At 56.3% G+C, this 19,767-nt stretch overlaps 1 protein-coding gene across 2 annotated transcripts; it reads right to left on the bottom strand.

The window, feature by feature from the left end:
• PGAP6 (post-GPI attachment to proteins 6) lies at window positions 1-17,932 on the bottom strand. Of its 2 annotated transcripts, XM_063171186.1 has the most exons (13): window positions 17,842-17,932; window positions 13,715-13,892; window positions 12,066-12,273; window positions 11,854-11,987; window positions 11,230-11,495; window positions 9,349-9,671; window positions 8,588-8,681; window positions 7,884-8,007; window positions 7,104-7,240; window positions 5,126-5,304; window positions 3,759-3,905; window positions 3,255-3,371; window positions 1-2,452 (listed from the first exon to the last, which is right to left on the bottom strand). In XM_063171186.1, exons 1-13 carry the CDS (start codon window positions 17,930-17,932, stop codon window positions 2,156-2,158), a joined length of 2,295 nt encoding a protein of 764 aa, XP_063027256.1. In that variant the 3' UTR covers window positions 1-2,155. The 2 variants fall into 2 exon arrangements, with proteins under 2 accessions (XP_063027256.1, XP_063027257.1); XM_063171187.1 differs by lacking the exon at window positions 17,842-17,932 and having other exon boundaries at window positions 13,711-14,332.
• Between the last annotated feature and the right edge of the window lie 1,835 nt (window positions 17,933-19,767).

Genomic DNA, 19,767 nt, shown 5'->3' with positions numbered 1-19,767 from the left:
TGCCCGCAAATACCGTCACCTTTATTAAATTATAAAACTGTAAGCTTTAAAATTTACTGTATAAAATAATCACAGGTATTAACAGCAAAGGAAAAAAATAACTTTTTTTTTTTTTTTTTTTTTTTTTCCCAGATGCAGGAATTTGCTCAGATTTTACCCAAAATAATTAACCCTCCCTCCTGCAGGCACCAAGGCCAGGTCAGCAGGGAGGGGGCAAAGCAAAAATGGATGATACATAAAATAAAAATAAAATAAACAATCATGTCAGCGAGATTTCTTGCCTCAAAGCTTCTCCTGCTTCCAGCACAGAAATCCCTGAAGGGAAAGGCCCGATGAGGAATTATTGCTTTCTATGATAACCGGCAATACCCGGCCATGTCAGTGGCATCAGGTCACACTGGTGGCACCTGGGCAGCACCTGGGTCACACTGGAAGCACTCAGGTCACCTTGGCAGTACCCAGGTGACACCAGTGGCACCCAAGTCACACTGGCAGCAGTCAGGTCACCCTGGTGGCACCCAGGTCCCACTGGCAGCACCTGGGTCATGCTGGCAGTACCCAGACCAGTCTGGTGGCCCCCAGGTCCCACTGGTGGCCCGGCATGGACGGCACGGCTGTGAAGGAGCAGTGATCCCCTGCCACAGTGCTGGGGCCTCAGCACCGCTGTGCAAACCCAGACAGGGGACAAAAAAAGTGCCTAAAAGTGGTAAAAGTTGGAGGAAGCCCTGAGGGCCCCGTGTCCCCCTTCCCAGCGTGCTGCCCTGCATGGCAGCAGCACAAGGACAGGCAGGGGACATGGGTGGCGGGGGAATGACATTGCTGGGTGTGGACAAGTGTCCCTCACTTGTCCTGAGCCTGCTTAAAAAGGGGGACTTTGCAGAGGAAGGGGAGGCAGAGGGATAAAGTGCACAGCTGAGCTGGGTGCTCTTCAAAGCAGAGAAAGAACCCCGAGGAGGCAAATCCTTCATTAACAGCTCTCTCCTCCCCAAAGCCACCTGAGGAGGGGCTCCAGCAGCACACACCAGGCTGACACAGCTGCAAGGATGGAGTTGAGCCCTTATCTGTAGAAGAAGGATGGGCAAAGAGAGCTTCCCTGGTTGCCAAGTCCTGCCCTTGCTTTCTGCATGCCCTGGAGTAAGGCTAAGGTGAGACACGCTGCAAAGGAGACCATGGCCACCCAGGGAGCCCCTGGTGATGCTCCTGGCTGGGCTGGGGCTGCTGAGGCCTCAGAGCCTGCAGCACACCCAGGCTCTGGGGCTTAGCAGGCTGGAGGAGCAGCTCAGGCACCACCCCAAACCACCTGTGCTGCCCCAGAGAGGCCCTGCCCACGCCAAACCTCCCAAAAAAGGAACACAGTGAATCCCTGAACACCATCAGCCTGGCTCCTTCCAGAGCTGAAGTTAAACTCAGACTAAACCCTGCACTGCTGTGGGTGTCACATGCTGCTGCTGCTGTCTCCTGCATGTCCCCACGTGGGGTTTTTCACATTCCTGCCAGGTCTGATCCTGAATCCAGGGCCCAAGTCCCAGCCTCATCCTTCTCCCACAGAATCAGGACCAGGTAAGAGCAGCAGCACCTGTTTGAGAGGGAGAGAGGCCCCAGACCCCCAGAGAGATGGCAGCTAAGGGCCCAGCACGTGCTGGGATCAGCTCCCTCTCTCCCTCCCCATCAGCACCAAGGGCATTCAGCAGCATTTGCTCCCCAGAGCAGAAGAAACTTCTGTTCTTCTCTTGGGTTCAAGTGCTGGCTGCAGGATGGCAGGGGTGTCCCCCATCCTCTGCCAGGACTGGGTGCAGAGAAGAGCCCAGCAGCCAAAGCCTTGGCTCCAGCTCAGTGTGGGCTAAGCCCAAGCCTTGTGGATGCAGCAGCAGGGGAAGAAGGGTTGGCCATCTCCCCCAGGGCTATGGGGAGGTGGGGGACAAGCTATTCCTTGATCTGGAACCACAAAGAGCCTGCCCCACCCCAGCAGAAAAGCAGAGGTGGCCTCAAACTTGCCTCCACAAGACCAGCCCAGACCATCTTCACCTTTAACCCCAGTCCACACTGCGCCCTCCTGCCCAGGGGACGAGCCCATGAGAGGAGTGACAACGTGCCAGGGGCAGGAGCAGCCTCCCCATCCCTGCAGCCAGGCCAGGCCAGGCCAGGCCAGGTCAGGTCAGGTCACAGCATAGAGCTCCTCACGGTCGTTCTGGCAGATCTGATAGCGACACGTGAGCTTCTGGGGCCAGGCCCAGGGCTTCTTATGCTTGTCCCGAGGAGGGAGCAGGAAAGCCACGCTGCAGGCCACCAGCACGTGCCAGATGCTGTGGGTGTAGTAGTAGTTCTCATTGGTTTCCATGAAGGCGTACACGGAGATGGCAATGAAAGCCAAGGTGATCCCTGGGAGGAGGTAGAAAACCCAGCGCTTCCACGACGAGGGGTAGCAGTGCCTGCGCTTTGCTCCGTGGTGAACCTGGGGGGTCAGAATACAATCTGGGGGTTCAGCAGCCCAGCAGAGGTGGGGAAGGGGGGGAAACAGACCCCAGAGCATCTGCCAGCCTCCCAGGGTGTGGTGTTATATTTTATTTTTATGATATGCTCTCTCTCACACCTGGAAAATGTAGGGTTTATTCCAAGCCTTGAAATACCATATATCTGCAATCCCATTGGCCCAAATCTTATTCTGCACCTGCTTTGAATCTCCCTGTTAGGCTGTGGGGACCCTTTTCTCCCTAGGCTCTTCCTCTCTCTCCCTCTCTCCCCTTCTCCCTCAGGAACCATGCTGCTCCTGGGGGTGGGACCCCAATAAACCCTCACCTAATCAGCACCCTCAGAAGCTGTGTGGAGTCTCCTTGCCTGCCTGCTGCTACCAGTGAACACACAGCTTGGGAGCCCCCAGGGACCCCTCCCTAAATGAACTGCTACACCAGGGTGCTTGTTATCCCTGAGGAATTTGCCCCCCCTGCTGCCTGGGCCCATCTCTCTCTGCAAAAGCCCCTCAAGAACCCACCAGAGCCCAGCAGAGCTCCTGCCCAGGGCCAAGCCACAGCCAGTGTTTTGGGACAGCACTGCAGCTCCAGGTGTGAGACCCAGAACCAGGGGTTTCTCAGCTACTGCAGGGCTGGAAGGTGAATCCCTTGCCCTGCTCCCTCCACCTGGGTGTTTCAGGGTTCCAAGCCATGCCTGGATGGGCTGGAGCCTTGGGTCTGCTCCACCACCACCGTTCCCCACGGGGAGCAAAGGGCAGCAGGTCCTGCCTGGCTGCCCTCACTTACCCAGGCTGTAACCATGATGAGGAGGGCGAAGAGGCAGGGACCCATCATGTTCCACACCCCTCTGCGGTCCAGCTGCAGGGACATGGCAATTAACAGGGTCCCCAGGACGAAAAGGACCTGGAAAAGAGACACCACCACTACTGGCAGGAACTCCTCTGTTGAGAGAGCACAGCCAGATGTGCCAGAGGCAAGGAGAACCTCTTCTTCTGGCTTCCAAGCTCTGCATCCACACAAGAGTCAGGAAAAACACCTTCAAGAAGGAGAAACCACAGAAGCCACAAACCTTTACCCCAAATCTCAGGGGAAACTTTCAGGCCCAGCCCCTGCAAGCACGCAGGCTCACAAGCCAAAGTGCTGGGACAAAACAAGCCAGGGTGGCAGTGGGTGACAAACAGGCTTTGTCACCCAGCTGTGTCATTAAAAACAGAGGTGAGAGGGCTCCGTGTGGTCACTTGTGGCTTGGCTGGGGTCTGGCAGGGCCGTGTGGGGACGCCTGGCACTCACGTATTTCAGGATCTTCTTGAGGCGGGCCATGCAGAGGATGGTGACCCAGATGGACACCACGGAGCCCAGGAAGTCGCAGTACTGCAGGGTGTCATAGTCCATGATGCACAGCACGGCCACGCCCGGCTGGTCGCACGCGTGGTAGAACTGCGCCCAAAGGGGACAAAAGCAAAGGTGAGCACGGAGCCAGCAGCACCACAGGGTCTCTGGGAAGGGGAGGCAGGAGAGGGCTCAGCCCACAGGCAGGATCCCTCCTGCAGTGGCTCCTGGAAGCTCCACCAAACCACTGTGGCATTGGGGAAAGAGGGTGGGAGCAGGCATCCTGCATCTCTGACAGGCAGGACACAGAGCTGGGGCAGGGCCAGAGGGGGGATGTCACACACATCTTTTATGAAAAATCCTTTCCTTAGGATTTTTTCTCCTGAGAAGCTGTGAGGCCTCAGGAACAAAATGTAAACAATGATTATCTGCTGCTGTGGAATGCAACAGGTGCATCTGTGATTGGTCTCATGTGGTTGTTTCCAATTAACACCAATCACAGTCAGCTGGCTCAGACTCTCTGTCCAAGACACAAGCTTTTGTTATCATTCTTTCTTTTTCCATTCTTAGCCAGCCTTCTGATTAAATCCTTTCTTCTATTCTTTTAGTATAGTTTTAATGTAATATATATCATAAAATAATAAATCAAGCCTTCTGAAACATGGAGTCAGATCCTCATCTCTCCCCTCATCCTCAGACCCCTGTGAACACTGTCACAGAGGGACAGCTGACAAGGGGACTGAAGCACCTCCTCTGGGAAGACAGGCTGAGAGAACTGGGGCTGTTCAGCCTGGAGAGGAGAAGGTTGCATGGAGAACTCACAGCATCTGAAGGGGGCTACAGGGAAGCTGGAGAGGGATTCTTCTCAGGAACTGGAGTGATGGGACAAGGACTAAAAAAATTGAAAGAGGGGAAATTTAGGTTGGATTTAGGGAGAATTTTTTTTATTGTGAGCATGGTGAGACACTGAAAAAGGTTTCCCAGGGAGGTTTTTGATGCTCCTGGAAGTATTCAAAGCCAGGTTGGATAAGGCCATGGATAACCAAGTCTAGTGGGAGTGTCCCTGTCCATGGAACCAGGTGATTTTTAAGGTCCATTCCAACCCCTTAATATTCTTGGATACTACAAGAATATTAAGGGGTTGGAATGGACTTTAACATTAACATTTAACATTCTTAGATACCACAATGTGCCCATGGAGGTGCTTGTCCAATGATCCCAGGACCTCTCCGTGGAGCTCAGGGATGGGCTGCTCCACCAAGGACTCCATTCTGGCACAGCATTCCCAGAGCTCAGGGGGAGGTGAGGGGACACAGGGCAGTCCCTACCGTGGAGAAGAACATGGTGTAGGTGTAGACAGAGGCCTCCACCAGGTAGAAGCGATAGACAGCGACCGCAATGGCGGGCAGGAACATGAGGTTGCTCAGGGTGAGCAGCAGCGTGGCCAGGTTCTGTGTGCCCACGGTCTGGGCCTTGCTGTCGTCTGTGCAGCTCCAGCCGCCCCAGCCTGCGGACAGAGAGGCTGCTGTGGATCTCCAAGGCCCTGCCTTGTCCTCCCACAGCAACCAGCACGAGCTGGGGTGCCTGAGAAGGAGCAATCCCACACCCAGACATCCGTGAGCCACTTCTGCATCAGCCTCTCGTGCTCCTGCTCTCAGGGTGTCTCATTACTCTGCTGTGGGGAGCTGGGGAAGCCCAGCAGAGCCCTGTGGCCGCCCTGAGGACATTCCCCAGGTGGTCCCCATGTAGCAGAGGCCATCCTACATCCACACTGGTGCTTTCCACCCCTGCAGTAACTCAACACACGTGCTGCTTGCTGGTGGAGCATCAAGCACTCAAGGTTCAGATGCTTCATGTGATGGTATAAGTTGGGTGCAAGATCCCTGAGGAAGCCACTGGGCTCCTCTCCTACCAGCTGTCATAGCAGGGCAGACTCAAAGCCAGGTCAAGGTGCTCTGGACCTTCCTCAGCTGATTTTTGAAGATCTCCAAGGATGGAGACCTGGAACCTGTGCAAAAACAAACAGCTCTGAAGGGGAGAAAAATGTGTCTTCTTCAATTTAGGTGACAATTTCCTGCTGCAGCCAATGTCTGTGGCCTCTTGCCCTTTCCCTGTGCTCACCCTGCTGGCTCCAGGGTCCCTGTAACCTCTGGGCAGCACAAAGTGTGACTGGTCCCACTGCAGCTCCTCTTCCACTGGCTGAACAAACTCACTGCCTCAGCCCATGGTGACATCCAGGGCTGCACAGGAGTGAAAATTTCCTAAAGGACAGTGCCTGACACAACACAAAACTCTCACCCCTGACTGGATATCAAGGACTGAACTGAGGCAATCTCTAAGAACACAAATCTGCCTCTTCTTTTTTAAAATTATTAAAATTATTTTAATTAAATATTGGATGTCCATGCTCTTCTTTTGAAGAAAGAAGGTCAGCCACAGGGCAGCTGGGGTATGTGCAGGCACTCCATGGTCAAGAAGCAGAGTTAACAGTGGCATCCATCCCATTCCAGAGTGATTGGAAGCCACAGCAGCAGCTCTGCCCCGAGTGCTGGCTGTGGGCCAGGCAGAGCCCAGGGAACCTACTCTCTCTGCTTTATTTCTGGGTCACCAGTGTGCAGATGGGGCACTTTGCTCGGGGTGATTCAGCAGAAAGCTGTCCTCAGCCTGATCCTGCAGTTCCCTTAGGGCGCTCTGTGCTTCCCAGAACCTGGCAGCCCTTGGGGAGATCGGGATGCTGCTCTCCATCTCCCTGCTCACCCATCAGCAGCACTGCAGCAGGGAGGTCCTGGCTCAGGCCCAGAGCAGCAGGGAACCACATTCTGCCTTGTCCTTCTGCTGAGAACAGGTGCACAGACCCACCCAAGCACAGCAGAGCTCTCCTTCCCTCCACCACAGACTTCCCAGGCCATTAAGATAATGAGGAGCTGACACAGATATTCCTCCTCCAGGGGCACCTCTGAGTCTCAGGCTCTTGGCAGGAGACACAGGGACTGCATCTCATCACATCTCGTACCAGGAGCCCACACAGCAAACCCTGACGGGCACAGGCTCTGGCACAGGCATTTCAGGCATCCTGATCTCTCTGGAGGTGCTCACCAGCACTGCTCCAAGCCCTGGGGAGCTCCAAGCTGTCCTCATCCCCTTCCCCATCACCCCTGGGTGCTTCCCAGACCCTTCCTTCCTTCCCCGGGCACCGTGACACTGCCACCCAGAGCAGACCCCAGGCTCCCCCGCCCCAACCCCACGGCCTGAGCTGTGCTGTGCCCGCGGGGAGGGTGGCAGAGCTTCCCAGGAGCGGGCACTCACCGGCCTTGCAGCTGCAGCCGGCGTAGAGGAAGCCGTGCCTGCGCAGGAGGCTGCACTGCCCGTAGGGGCCGCAGTCGTTGAAGCAGGGGGTGAGGTAGGCGAACACCGACACTCTGCCTTCAGCACCGGCACAGCCCCTGCAAGGACAGCACGTCCCCTTGCTGCCACAGCCCTGGGGACAGCCCCCTCCCCGCTCCCCACGGCCAGGCCGTGCTCCTGCCTGCAGCTCCCTGGTATTCCGGGATCTGCTCCATCCCTGAGAGAGCCAGGAGCAGAGCCTGCCCCTCGCCCCCTGGGCTGCCAAATGATGTCCGGGGGGGTGGCAGCTGTCCCCAGACCCCATGGCAGTGCCCATGACTGTCCTCAGGACCAGTGTCACCAGTGCTGTTTAGCATCGTGCGCTTGGCATGGTTTCCTTACACAGGAAACCAGCTCCTTACACAGGAGACCGGCAGGAAGGCAAACTGAAGGAATTCTGCGCCTTAGGGACCTGCCAGGAGGGCAACAGCAGCGATTATTTCCCAATTTATCACCTCTGAATGCACCTGGGGAAGGGGAAGCTCCCCTAGGCAGGCTCTGCCATCTGCAGTCCGTGTGAGCTGTGCCAGCTCAGCATCAAACGAGCTGCAGGGTGCTCACAAGGGAGCAGGGCCACCAACTCCCTGCCCTCTGCAGCCACAGGGCAATGCCAGCAGCTGAGAGGAGCCCACAGCCCAGTCAGGGGGTCAGGTTTGCTCACACAAGGGCAGTGGGAGGTAGTGAGGTGACATCCAGACTCACCCCTGTGCCCTGGGGCAGAGGAGCTGCAGGGACAGGAACCAGTCATCGGTCTGTGGGTACAGGACAATCAGCGTGGCTTCTGCAGAGGACGTGCTCACACTCAGAGGGTAGCCCTGGGAGAAAGCTGAGAAAAGGAGGGTGCTGTGATGTGCCAGGGCTTGGGGAGAAGGGCCCACAGCAATCCCAGGCTGACTGACCACACAGGAACCAGCTGCCTCGTGTGGCTCTTTGCTCCCATGCTCAGGAGGCACCAGGGGCATGGAGAGCACTCCTGCTCTCAAGACTCTTTTTCTTGAGATCTCAGTTTTTTATCTCATCTCATCTCAGTTCCTGGAACATATCTGGGCAGCACAGGGCACCTGGAACAGCCTGTTGTCTTGGCTGGTCCTCCATGCACAGCTTAGCTTCTTTGCACACCAGCAATACCTTCACCATCCCCAAACCTCCTGCCAACAAGGCTGGAAGAGCCCCAGCTGGTAACCAGACCCTCTTTTGGTGGAGGCTATCTCATGGTGCCAATTCTACCACCTGCACCCCAGCACCCTGGGAATGTGCCAGCACAAAGACCCCATGAGGGTTTGTGCAAAAATTGGATTCTTTGGGACACACCATGCAGTCCTGAGTCAGTTAACAGCCTGCCAGGTCGAAAAGCAGAGCCTGGGATGACACAGCTGAGCTGGTGGCAGTGCCAGCATGTCTCCTACCTGTGCTGCAGTTCTGTGTGGCGTTGAGGGACAGCACTGGAGAAGCAGCACTCACACAGGCTGCCACGGTGGCATTGGCCAGGCTCACAGATGTCTGCAAACAGAGCAGTGCCCACGTCAGAGTGTCCCAGTGCCATCCACCTGCAGCACCCCTTCCCCACAGTGCCCAGGGACAATAAATCCTTCAGGCCAAGTCACCCATCAATCCAGAAGGTTTTTGTTTCACTGGACCTTGTGCTGCCACTGTGTTGTGTCATGGCTGAGAGGCCAGAGACCCTCGTGGGGACCCTGCCCCAAAGCTGGGACACCCACTCATCATTTCAGCACCAGCACAGGGGAGACACAAGTCAGAGTCTGCAGAACACCAGGGCTGAGCCCTGGGCCAGCCCTCAAGAAATTTAATGGAATTTCAGGGGCCTGATTTTGGTGGTGTGGTGTCACTGAAGGAGCCTGGGGATCAGTGACTTGGACAGGAACATGCCTGGGTTCCCCTGCCCAGCCTCCTCTCCTGGTGGCAAGGTGCCAGGCTCCCATGGAGAGGATGGCACTGCAGCTGCTTTCCATTTTGTCTCCTCTGCGTCACTGCCACCACACACCACAGGCTGTGCCGTTGGAATCGGAGCTGGCAGGTGGGACACGCTGCCAGCAGCTAAAAAAGGCTGGGAGTACTTTGTAACAACAACAAGAGAAACAGTCCCACCGTGCCTACAAGCCCTGGAGCCCTGCCAAGGGGACACAGTGCCCTTTGTCCCCCCGCTCACCTTGTTGAGCAGCAGACTGACCACGAGGGATCCCCCGCTGTCCATGCCCGTGTTGAGGTTGAGCAGGAGCAGGGTGGGGGCCAGGGAGCTCACGGGCACGCCGGGGCCGTTCAGCAGCCGGTAGCGCACGGACACCACGTCCAGGTCCTCCCTGACCACGGGCTGGCTCTGCAGGCACGAGCTGCTGCGCTGCCCCGACGCGTTCCGGGGAGCCCCTGCTGCAGCCACAGCAGAGCCGCCTGCTGCTCCCGGCCTGGCACCAGCCTGGCTCTGGTTCAGGCTGATGAAGTTAAGGAAGGAGCTGCTGCTTCCTGGTCTGCAAACTAGAGAGAAAAAGGAGGGGGATCAGCACAGCCAGGTCTAGCACCTCACCCAGCAGATCCAGTGCTCCAAGGGGCAGCACAAACCACGGGTTTTCAGGTGGCTCATGCCCTGCACAAACTGCAGATTTCAGGTGGCTCATGCCCTTCACAAACTGCAGATTTCAGGTGGTTCATGCCCTGCACAAGCTGCAGGTTTCAGGTGGCTCATGCCCTTCACAAACTGCAGATTTCAGGTGGTTCATGCCCTGCACAAACTGCAGGTTTCAGGAGGTTCATGCCCTGCACAAACCAGGCGGTTTCAGGAGGTTCATGCCCTGCACAAACTGCAGATTTCAGGTGGTTCATGCCCTGCACAAGCTGCAGGTTTCAGGTGGTTCATGCCCTGCACAAACCAGGTAGTTTCAGGAGGTTCATGCCCTGCACAAACTGCAGGTTTCAGGTGGTTCATGCCCTGCACAAACTGCGGATTTCAGGAGGTTCATGCCCTGCACAAACTGCAGGTTTCAGGTGGCTCATGCCCTGCATTAACTGTCCCTGAGGTGCCTGAACCTGTCCCCGAGGTGCCATCTTTGCAGGAGGAGCACCCACAAGCTGGGACACTGCAGTGGTACAGTGGGTGGAAGCACTCTGGAGCTGCAGGGAAAGGGGAACAGAAGAAGGGATAACAGAGCACCATGAAGGCGCCCAGGGAGTGCTCACTCACCACAGCAGAGCTCAGCACTCAGCTGTCCCACAGGCTGCACAAAACTCTCTCCCAGCTCCCCATTTGTGAGCAAACAAAGCTGAGCAGGAGGGAGAAGCCAACCCAGTGGAGCTGTGGGCACACTGTGGCAGATGGAACTGCATGGGACACTTGGAGTTCCACTGCTGGAGACTGTCCATTGCTCCCACAGACTCCAGTGCTACCCTCTGATAACACCTCTGCTGCCAGTGCCAGGTCTTCCAGCACACAGGATGAGGCTCTGCTTTGAAGAAGAGGCGGCAGAAGCCCCAGCAGAAGAAAACTTCAAAAATGTACCTAATTGGTGAGCTTCCAGCAGTCAAACAGGGATTATGGTCATGTAATAGCTGCAAACGTGCCTATGACAGCCACAAGGACCTTGTGACCACCTGAGCCACATGGTGTCACTGGAAATGGTGACACCCCCTTACAACAGCTCCAGATACTTCCCCAAGTCAACCCCAAGGTGGTTTCCTGCCTGTAGCCTGCTCTTGGCCAATTCGCAGTCAATACAGCCTCAGTCTGGTGTACCACAGAAAAATATTTTCCCCACCAAATTTTAAGCCAGCCACTGCTTTCCAAACAACCTTTAGGACAATAACACTGAACTTTTCAGGTGTTTCCAAACAGGCAACTCTAGCAAATGCCTCTCTGGGGTGAACACCAGAGTTTTCAATTTTATCCCCAAAGCAAAAACTATGCTGTCCAAGAGGAGGCAACGAGCATGATGGGGAGCATTGGCCACCACAGCCAGGCACCCAAACACCCAAGGGGGACACAGCCCACACAGAGCTCCCTCTGCTCCTTCTCTTATGCCTAAAGAACATGGAATCCCACCTGTGAAAGTAGCCAGCATCTCCACCGACACGCTGGCGTTGGCAGTGCCCAGACTCTCCACCATGATCTGCAGCCACTTCTCCCAGGGGGGCGACTCCAGGGCCAGGCTGCAGTTGGTGCTCCCCGTGCAGGTGAGGCTCCTCTGGAAGGACTGGGGCAGGGTGATGGAGCCCAGCAGCACCCTCACAGTGCAGGCTCTCTGCTCGCTGGTGACACAGCTGCTCAGCTGGAACCGCATCGCCGCCGCGTGCTTGGGAACGAAGACCCTGCAGGGGAGGGAGCAGCAGTTTGCAGGGCTTGCACTCAACACAAGCCAGGTCCCCAGGGCTTTGTGACAACAGCTAGACTGCCCTGCTTGGTGCTGTGAAAATCCTTCCCAAGGCAAACATCTGGAAGAACTAAAACTCCTGCAGTAGAATCTGTGACCACCTGGGAGGAGCTGGAGAAAGGTGCTCGTGTGCTCCCCGTGCAGACCCTAGCACTGCTGCAGGGAGCTCAGCAACAGGCTCACAGACCCCCCAGCTCCAGCCCCACGTGGGAACAACTCTGCCTTCCCCTCAGCAGCTTGTGTGGGGAATCCCACCCTGCCATGCCCTCAGTTGCCCACCCGCTGCTCCCACTCACTTGACATGCAGTGGCTTAGCAGGCGAGACAACGGTGTGAGGCATGGGCACACCAGGCTCCAGGACAGGCATATCAGTGAGTCTGAGCACAAACATATCTGCCTGGAACATATAGGGGCATGGAGTGGAGAAGCCCTGCAGGAGGGGAGAGCACAGGGGTCAGCTGTGGTTGTGATGAGACACGAGGGGCAGGGCACTGGGCAGGAGCCTCACCTTGACCTCGATCCTGCCCGCGGCCTGGGGCAGGTGGGCGGCGATGAACCAGTCCCCAGCAGCAGGGGTGGTGACGTTGACAAAGGTGGTGTTCTGCACAGCGCTGCTCAGGGTGATGCTGATGTTGTAGGAGGGACGGACGGTGGCGTTGGCAGGGAAGCGGGTGCCCAAAGGGTTAATGACGGGAGGGGCTCCGTGCCGAAAGTGCCTGAGAGAGAAACCGGGCAAGATCAACTGGCCTGGGACTGGAAAGGGTGCAGACTGGAAAACCCCACATTTTCAAGTGGAGTCATCATTTTCATCTGGGGAGGATTGGCTGCTATTAGCTTATCTGGGATTTATTTAGAGATTGGTTTAACTTGGCAGCTTATTAAGATTTACACGGTTCCGTCAAGCCTGGGAGCAAATTTCCAACACTTGCTAAGGCTAAGCCCCACCTACAGAATTCTGCTTTAAAACCATCAGCAAATTCCCCATATAGGGAAAATCATCTACAAAGAACTTTAATTTTCTAGCTAAGATCTGCATCTTGCCATTTCCTCTTTTAAGGAAGGCAAACACATACTAAAAACACACTTTCCAAGGAAGGCCCCTATTACAGACTTCAGTACAGCAGCACTTCTGCTTTCTAGATAAGCCCAGCATTTGAAGTAGCAGGAACACACACGGCTGAGGAACGTGGGAGATATTTACCCAGTCAATTTGGCATTTAATTTGATTGCTTTTGGACTGCACTGCAACAGGTCCAGCAAGCAGACATGACAGGTGATATGTTATTACTCCTTGGAGCTTATCTGGGTTAGCCATCCTTTCTTGGATTATTGTTTAGCTGCTGCCTTGTCCCTCACGTCCCCAGGCTGCTGGAAACCTTTCTGGGCAGCAGAAAGCAGGCAGATCATCTGTGCCAGGCTGCTCAGGAGCAACTAAGAGTGCCAGTCTCCCCAGGACAGACCAGGGAGGCACAAGCTAAGCAGCTTCAGTCACTCCCAGATCTCTGTGCAATGAGTGCCACAGACCCGTGTGACTCCATGGGCACAGCTTGCTGAGGAAGCTCGGTGTCCTCCAAAGATAAAGCTCAAAATCTGCCAAGTTTTGGACCTCAAATCTTTCAACAAGTCAAGCACTGTTTTAAAAGCAGCATTTCTCTCACTGACATTGAGTTTGCAATCTCCTCATGCTCCTGTATCACACGACACCACATTCCTCTCCTATCTCTGCTCCACGCTCGGCCGCGCCCCTCGCAAAGGGCCCCCAAATCTCCTCAGTGCTTCTGCACTGGGCAGTTTGCCCATCTCCAGCCACTCTGGGTCTGCTCAAGTCCCTTGTAGCCCTGCCACATTGTTTGGCACCATGTGCAGGGTCTGCCAGGCCAGGAACAGCTCTGAGCAGCACACCTGCCTCATTGTGCAGCTCTCTAATGTCCTAAGGGCTCTCTTGGACAGCACAGCTGACAGGCAGCCCCAGAGCCGCTGGCAACATGAGCACCACACACTCCTACAGGTTTAAACACAGACTCACTGCTGCTGCATGAAGAAACCACATGAGGAACTGCCCAGCCTCCACAACCAGCCCCACCATGAGTGACCAGGACAAAGGGACAAAGAAGCCCACAGGACAAGCCCTGGCACAGGGACACAGGACATACATACACAGTGATCTCCATGCTGGTGCACTCAGGGCCCTTTCCCCGGGATGCCTGCAGGAGCCAGCGCAGCAGCACGGTGTCCTCGGGCACGTGGAAGTGGAAGAGCTTGGCGTTGCCATACCAGCTGTAGAAGGAGAGCTTCTGTGCACTCTGAGAGAAGTACTCGGACACATACAGGGAGTCTGCGAGGGAGAGAGCACAGCAGCTGGTGGGGGAGCTGCTGGGGGCAGCCTGCAGGGCTTTACCCACCCACAGAAGCTCACAGGAGGTTTAATGTTTCTTGGAACAGTGCACTCTGTGTCCCTGATTTCTCATTCCAGTCCCATTAGATACGTGGTGATCCGTGCACCTCCAGCCAGAACCACCCACGTGCCTACTATGAAACCATCACCCTGAACCAGAGAGCACTAACAGATGCCTAAACTTCACTCTGAGAAACGTGCCCTGAAGATAAGAGATCACCAGAGACACCAAGGGGGAGGAATAGGTCAGGAGGAAAGGCTGATGGCAGGAGGAAAGGTGATGGAACAGGCAGCAGGAGCCCTGGGCACAGCACAGAGCAGATGGGTGCAGGCAGCACGGGGTGCCCTCTGCCCCAGCAGCAGCTCATGGTGCCAAGAGCTGTGCCCTTGTCTCCTGCTGGCACATGGGCAGAGAGTGAAAGGATGGGGGATGATTTTAAACTAAAGGAGGGGAGATTTAGATTGGATGATAGGAGGGAATTCTTCCCTGTGAGGGTGAGGAGGCACAGGTTGCCCAGAAAAGCTGTGGCTGCCCCATCCATGGAAGTGTCCAAGGCCAGGTTGGATGGAGCTCAGAGCAGCCTGGTCTGGTGGAAGGTGTGTCCCTGCCCATGTAAATGTCCCTTCCACCCCAAAGGATTCTGTGGTTATCCGTTAACCCAGCTCAGGACACAAGGTGCTGCCTTCCTGTGACACACCACACCATGCAAATTCATGTGCTGCAAGTGTAACTCTTTCAGACATACCTTCTAAAGCCTGGTGATTTTCCTAGCTAGAGGAAAGGCTGCTGGGACAGTGAGAGCAGCCCCAGGGCAGGATGAAAGGGGACAACAAGAGGACAACAGCTACTCAGCCCAAGTGCCACCAGGATGAACCAGATCCTCCATCCCTCTGCCCAGCCACACACCTACAGATCACCCCCAGAGAAATCCACATTACCAAACCAGCCAGACTGCAGCTCAGAGCTGGGAAAGAAGCATCACATCAGCTGAGAAAGGGATAAACTGCACAGAGACAGCGGGGCCAAGGCCATCCAAAACCAAGGTTTGTAACACTCAGCAAGAGGGCAGAAGGTTATGTCTTCATGTGTCTGTGGAGATGATGGAGCATCTTCTTGATGCTTCTTTCCTACTTTGGAATCCCCAGAGTGGGGAGAAGCTGCGGCACCTTTCAGAGGCAGATTCCACATTTATATCACAGAATAGCAGTGAGGGTGAGTTAACTTGGCCTTCCCTCAAAGCTGCACAGGGTCGTGCTACAAACACAGAGCTGTGTTACACACAACTGTAGAAGAAAGACAGCAAAGAAAGAGGAAAACAATCCTTGGGCAGGAGCAGATCCTTGGGACGCAGTTCCTGCCGGGAGGAATCCAATCCCAGCAGGAATTACAATTCATTCATGCCCCAAAGGAGGACGCTGCACCCACGGCGGGGCCGGGAGACAGGAACGGTAATCATGGCTTAAACTCCTTGGCAACTTCCCAAGGCAGAGCCTGCGGGCATCCTGCGAGCCCGGCAGGGAAAGGAGGAGACAGGAAAGCCAGAAATTCCAGCCACACGAGGCAGCTGGAGGATCTGCTCCGGGAGGAAGAGCGTGGCTCTGACCTCGCCGCAGGGGCTGCCCCGGGGGACAGAGCTGGCAGCACCTCCATGCACAGAGCCAGGAAAGGCCACAGGGAAAAGCGAGCCTTGAGCAGGGCAGCCAAGAGAGCACAGCCCCTGGGCAGAGCTGGGGTCACACTGCTCTCCAGCCAGCAAGGAGCAGACACCACAAAAGGGGCTTTTCAAACCAAATCTGCCTGGCTGAAACGCCAGCACAGTGCGTGGGTACTGTGGACAAGAGCTGGCTGTGATCCCTGCGAGCCCAGGGACATTTCCCTCACTGGGGCTATGGAAAGGAGCAGGCTTTCATCAGTGTGTCTGTACCCCCAGCACACTCCACACACTCTTGGCACTCTCGTTTCTGGCAGCCCATGGGGACATTTGGGCACAAGAGGAGGGCAGGCAGGGACACAAAGTGTGATTAGAGCTGGGAGAGCCTCAATCCTTCTCCACACAAAAGGTTGTCCCATCAGACAACCTCCTACCTGCCCCAAGCCCACCAGCTGTCAGCCACGGCCACCACCCATCCTGCACGTCCTCACCAAGCCAAAGCTGCCTTTGTGTGGGTTTGGGGGAGGACAGGGCAGGCCAACTGCAAAATTAAAACCTCCAGCAATCAGTAGTGCTCTTTATTAAGGACTGGTCGATTACGTGGAGCGAGCTCAGGAGCATTACCAGGTCAGAGCAGGCAGCCCTGCCCTGCCCACGCACTGCCTGTCACCAGGTGAGCACCAGCTGGGGCTGTGGGCAAAGTCCACTGACAAACAGCTGCTTGTGGTGACAAGGGCTGAGCCCCTGCTCACAGCCTGTGCTGGGCACCCGGAGCCTGGTATGTGCCTTCCTCCACCCAGGGTGACAAGGAAATACCACAGATAAGCAGGACATCAGCACAGGAAAGCCTGAAAGACAGGTCTCTGCAGCCCAGTGTGTGCTCTGGCAGCCCAGTGTGTGCTCTGGCAGCCCATTTGCATCAAGAGAGAGTTCTCTGGCATGTGCTGTGCTCTCTTTGTGTCCATCCCTGTCTATTCAGTCTGCTGGATGCCAGCGTGGCAACACCTGGAAAGTCCCACTTGACAGTTCCATGACGTGAAACAAGCTTTAAACTGAGCGAGAGACCCTTCCAGTGGATGCTGTTTTCCATCCTCTTCCATACAGATCTCACATAAGCAGATTTCAAAGGTACTGTGCAAAAACCAGAGGTGTTTTAAGACAAGGAACAGAACGCTGTAGAATCCCCGATGCACAGAGGAGACACATTATTTCAATTTCAGAGTAAAGAGTCACCTGCCACAGCTTGCGTTTGTTTGTCTAAAGATGATCTCATGGTAGTTTTAGGACATAATGCCTTGGCTGTGGGTTTCACAGGCGTCCCATCAAAGGGATGGAGCCCTCATTTCAAAGCAGACATCGTCTACAGCTACAGAGTTGATGAGCCTGACTCCAGAAAGACTGGGCTACGTTGCAGGATGTTTTCCCATTTACAATGTAACAGCAATCCCGTTCCTTTATCCCGGCTCTAAAATCCACCTGCAAACGTTGCAGAGCAAGAACCCCCTCGCTCCCCGGGGAAGCAGATGATCTCTGCCAGCTCCCAGCCGAATCCCCACGGAGCTTTTCCCTACAGAGCCATTCCCACAGGCGGCGGGACGGCGCCGGGACAGAGCCGGCCCCACACCTGAGGCGCAGGGAGCTCTCCAGGCTGGAACCCAGCGAGCAGGATGCCAGAGCAGGGTGGGCCTGGGGCACGGGGCCACGTCCCCGCCGCTGCCGGAGCCTCACGCTCTGCAGACCGTGAGGAAGCGATAAGCACCATCACAGGACAGCCACGGGCACAGCGAGCCCACCTCCGAGCAGGTGAACAACCTCAGCTCCCCGAACATCTCCACCCCACAGCAGCTCAATCCCCGCGTACCCCCAGACCCACCGCTGTCCCAAAAGCCCCGCTCCCATCCATCCGTCCGCATGCACTGCAAGTAAAGTAACCTGAAAACAAGGCAACCCCAAGGAGAACAAGCGCTGCGAACACAGCAGAGCCCTCTGCGAGTGGCCTGACCTGCCGCTGCTCCGCAGGGCCGGCACAGGCGCTGCTCCCCGGGGATGCTCCGGAGCCCCCGGCTCCCTCGGGAGAGCACGAACCGCCCCAGAGCCCCGGCACATCCCCCCCGGCAGCAGCTGCGACACCCGGGGCAGCTCCCGGGGCTCCCCTCGACATCACCCTCCGCTGTCCCAGCGCCGCTCTGCCCCCCGAGACCCCGCGGATCGCCGCTCTCCGCCCCGCCGGGACTCACCGGGGCCGGCGCGGCCGGCGGGCAGCGCCAGGAGCTGCAGCAGCAGCAGCGGCAGCAGCGGCGGCAGGGGCGGCCCGGCTGCCCCGGCCATGGCCGCCCGCCCGCCGCTGCCCCGGCCCCGCCGCCCCCCCCGCAGCGCCGCCGCCGCCGCCGCTTCCGCCGCCCGCCCCGGCCCGCCCCGGGCCCGCCCCCCGCCGCACCGGAGCGACGGAGCGAGGCTGGGCTGGGCTGGGCTGGGCTGCCCGCGGGGCCGCCGCTGCTGCCGGGGCCGCCCGCCCCGCTCCGCCCCGCTCCGCCCCGCACCGCACCGCCCCGCTCCGTTCCATCCTGCGAGCCCCGGGATGCGCCCGGCCGGTCGCAGCGTCCCGGGCACGGCGCCGGTGCGGCTCCCGGCTGTGCTGCTCAGCGCCGGGAAGGCCGGGGAAGGCGGTAGGTGGGCACTTGGAGATCAGCTGGAGCTGGAATCGCAAACATGCACATGGCTCGGTCATAACCGGACAGCCCCCACCGTGCCCCCGCTCAGACGGGAATCACGGAGGAGGCTCAGCCCTGCAGCTGATGGGTGATTTAATGTTCGTTCCGGCAAAGTCCATTGCCTTCTCTGCTCTCACGGATCTGCCATGTTCACAGGACTCACGGGAGATGTGGCTTTCATAGGCACGATCAAGTAATTCTCTGATTTTCCAGCTGATTTCAAAAGAAACAAGGATTTTCCTTTACCTGTGTTTTCCTTGGGATACCTCTGATGTGTTCCCAGCTGAAATCATGCAGCCTGGGACAGTCTCTGAGTCCTTGCTCAGGCAAAAATCCCACCACTCCCTTACGAGTCAAGTCCTCCTTAGCTGAGGACTTCAGACCTGATTCCAGTCAACCACAAGCTCACTGGAGGTGGAGTTTCTACTTCTGGACCTCAAAGTCTTTGCTGCTTGCCATCACAAGACTTTACTCTTTGTAATAAATTCTTGGGATGTGGGCAGGAAGTCCCCTGGGGAAGTGCCTGTCATTTTCCAGGAGCTCTGACATCACCAAAATCCCAGTCAGAGCAGGCTGTGTGCCCAAAGCTGGCAATGTCCTCACCTGATTTAGGAGAAGACTTCCCTGAAGTCAGCCCACAAGCTGAGCACATACAGCTCAAGGGATGGGAAAAGACAATTCTGCTGATTTCCAGCTTCAATTTGCTCACTGCTTGTTCATTTCCCCTTGCCCCTGTGTGATACTATCCTTGAATTTTCAGAGCTCTCCTTCTAACTGGAAAACAAATAAACCCTTCTGTCCCCATTCTACATTAATTTAGCCTTCAACTCCACTTTTAAAGATATCAGCTCATCTCCAATCAGCCCTTATGAATTACTTTCTTGAAATGCCATTTCTAGTTATTTTCCTCTTAAAAGAGAAAAAAAAAAAAGTCAAAGACCTGAGCATAAATTAAGCTTATCTAACACAATGCAGAGCCAGATCCAGAATGTGTTACAATATCCATTTCTTTTCACAGCTTGGGTCCTTTAGAGTTGCTTGTTCCCAAGAGAAGCATTCCAGTGTTCCCCGTAACTGTGTGGATGGATGCTGGGATGGATGCCACCTCCGGAGTGACAGCTGCTCCAAACACATGGGGACATGCAAATGTTGTCATTGGCTCAGGGACTGTCTGGGCTGCTCCTTTTCCCTTTGCAGCCTTGCAGCCCCAAAGGGGTGAGTTTGGGCCAGGGAGGGTCTCCTTTGGCTGCAGGGCTGGAGCTGAAACTGGAGCTGGAGAAGCTGAAGCTTCCTCCACCTGCCCACTCAGTGCATCACAGAGACCTGCAGCCAGGCAGGAGGTACAGCTGCAGTGGCATCTGCCCCATCCTGTGTGGCACCAGGATTCAGAAAATCACTCAGGGAGTTCTGTCAGTGCTGCAGCCTCAGGGACCGTGGCTGTGCTGGGGCCAG

The sequence above is a fragment of the Melospiza melodia genome, chromosome 18, assembly GCF_035770615.1.
Source record: "Melospiza melodia melodia isolate bMelMel2 chromosome 18, bMelMel2.pri, whole genome shotgun sequence".
In the NCBI taxonomy this organism is placed as follows: domain Eukaryota; kingdom Metazoa; phylum Chordata; class Aves; order Passeriformes; family Passerellidae; genus Melospiza; species Melospiza melodia.
The sequence above is the reverse complement of the archived record's forward strand: the minus strand, read 5'-3'. Positions and strand labels throughout refer to the sequence as shown.

Excerpts from the sequence above, each read along its gene's own strand:
- PGAP6 (XM_063171186.1), bottom strand. The coding sequence starts at position 17,932 with ATGGCCGGGGCAGCCGGGCCGCCCCTGCCGCCGCTGCTGCCGCTGCTG. Across the intron at positions 11,496-11,853 it reads GCTAAGCCACTGCATGTCAA|GGTCTTCGTTCCCAAGCACG; the intron begins GTGAGTGGGAGC and ends CCTCCCCTGCAG. Across the intron at positions 5,305-7,103 it reads CGGCTGCAGCTGCAAGGCCG|GCTGGGGCGGCTGGAGCTGC; the intron begins GTGAGTGCCCGC and ends CTCTGTCCGCAG.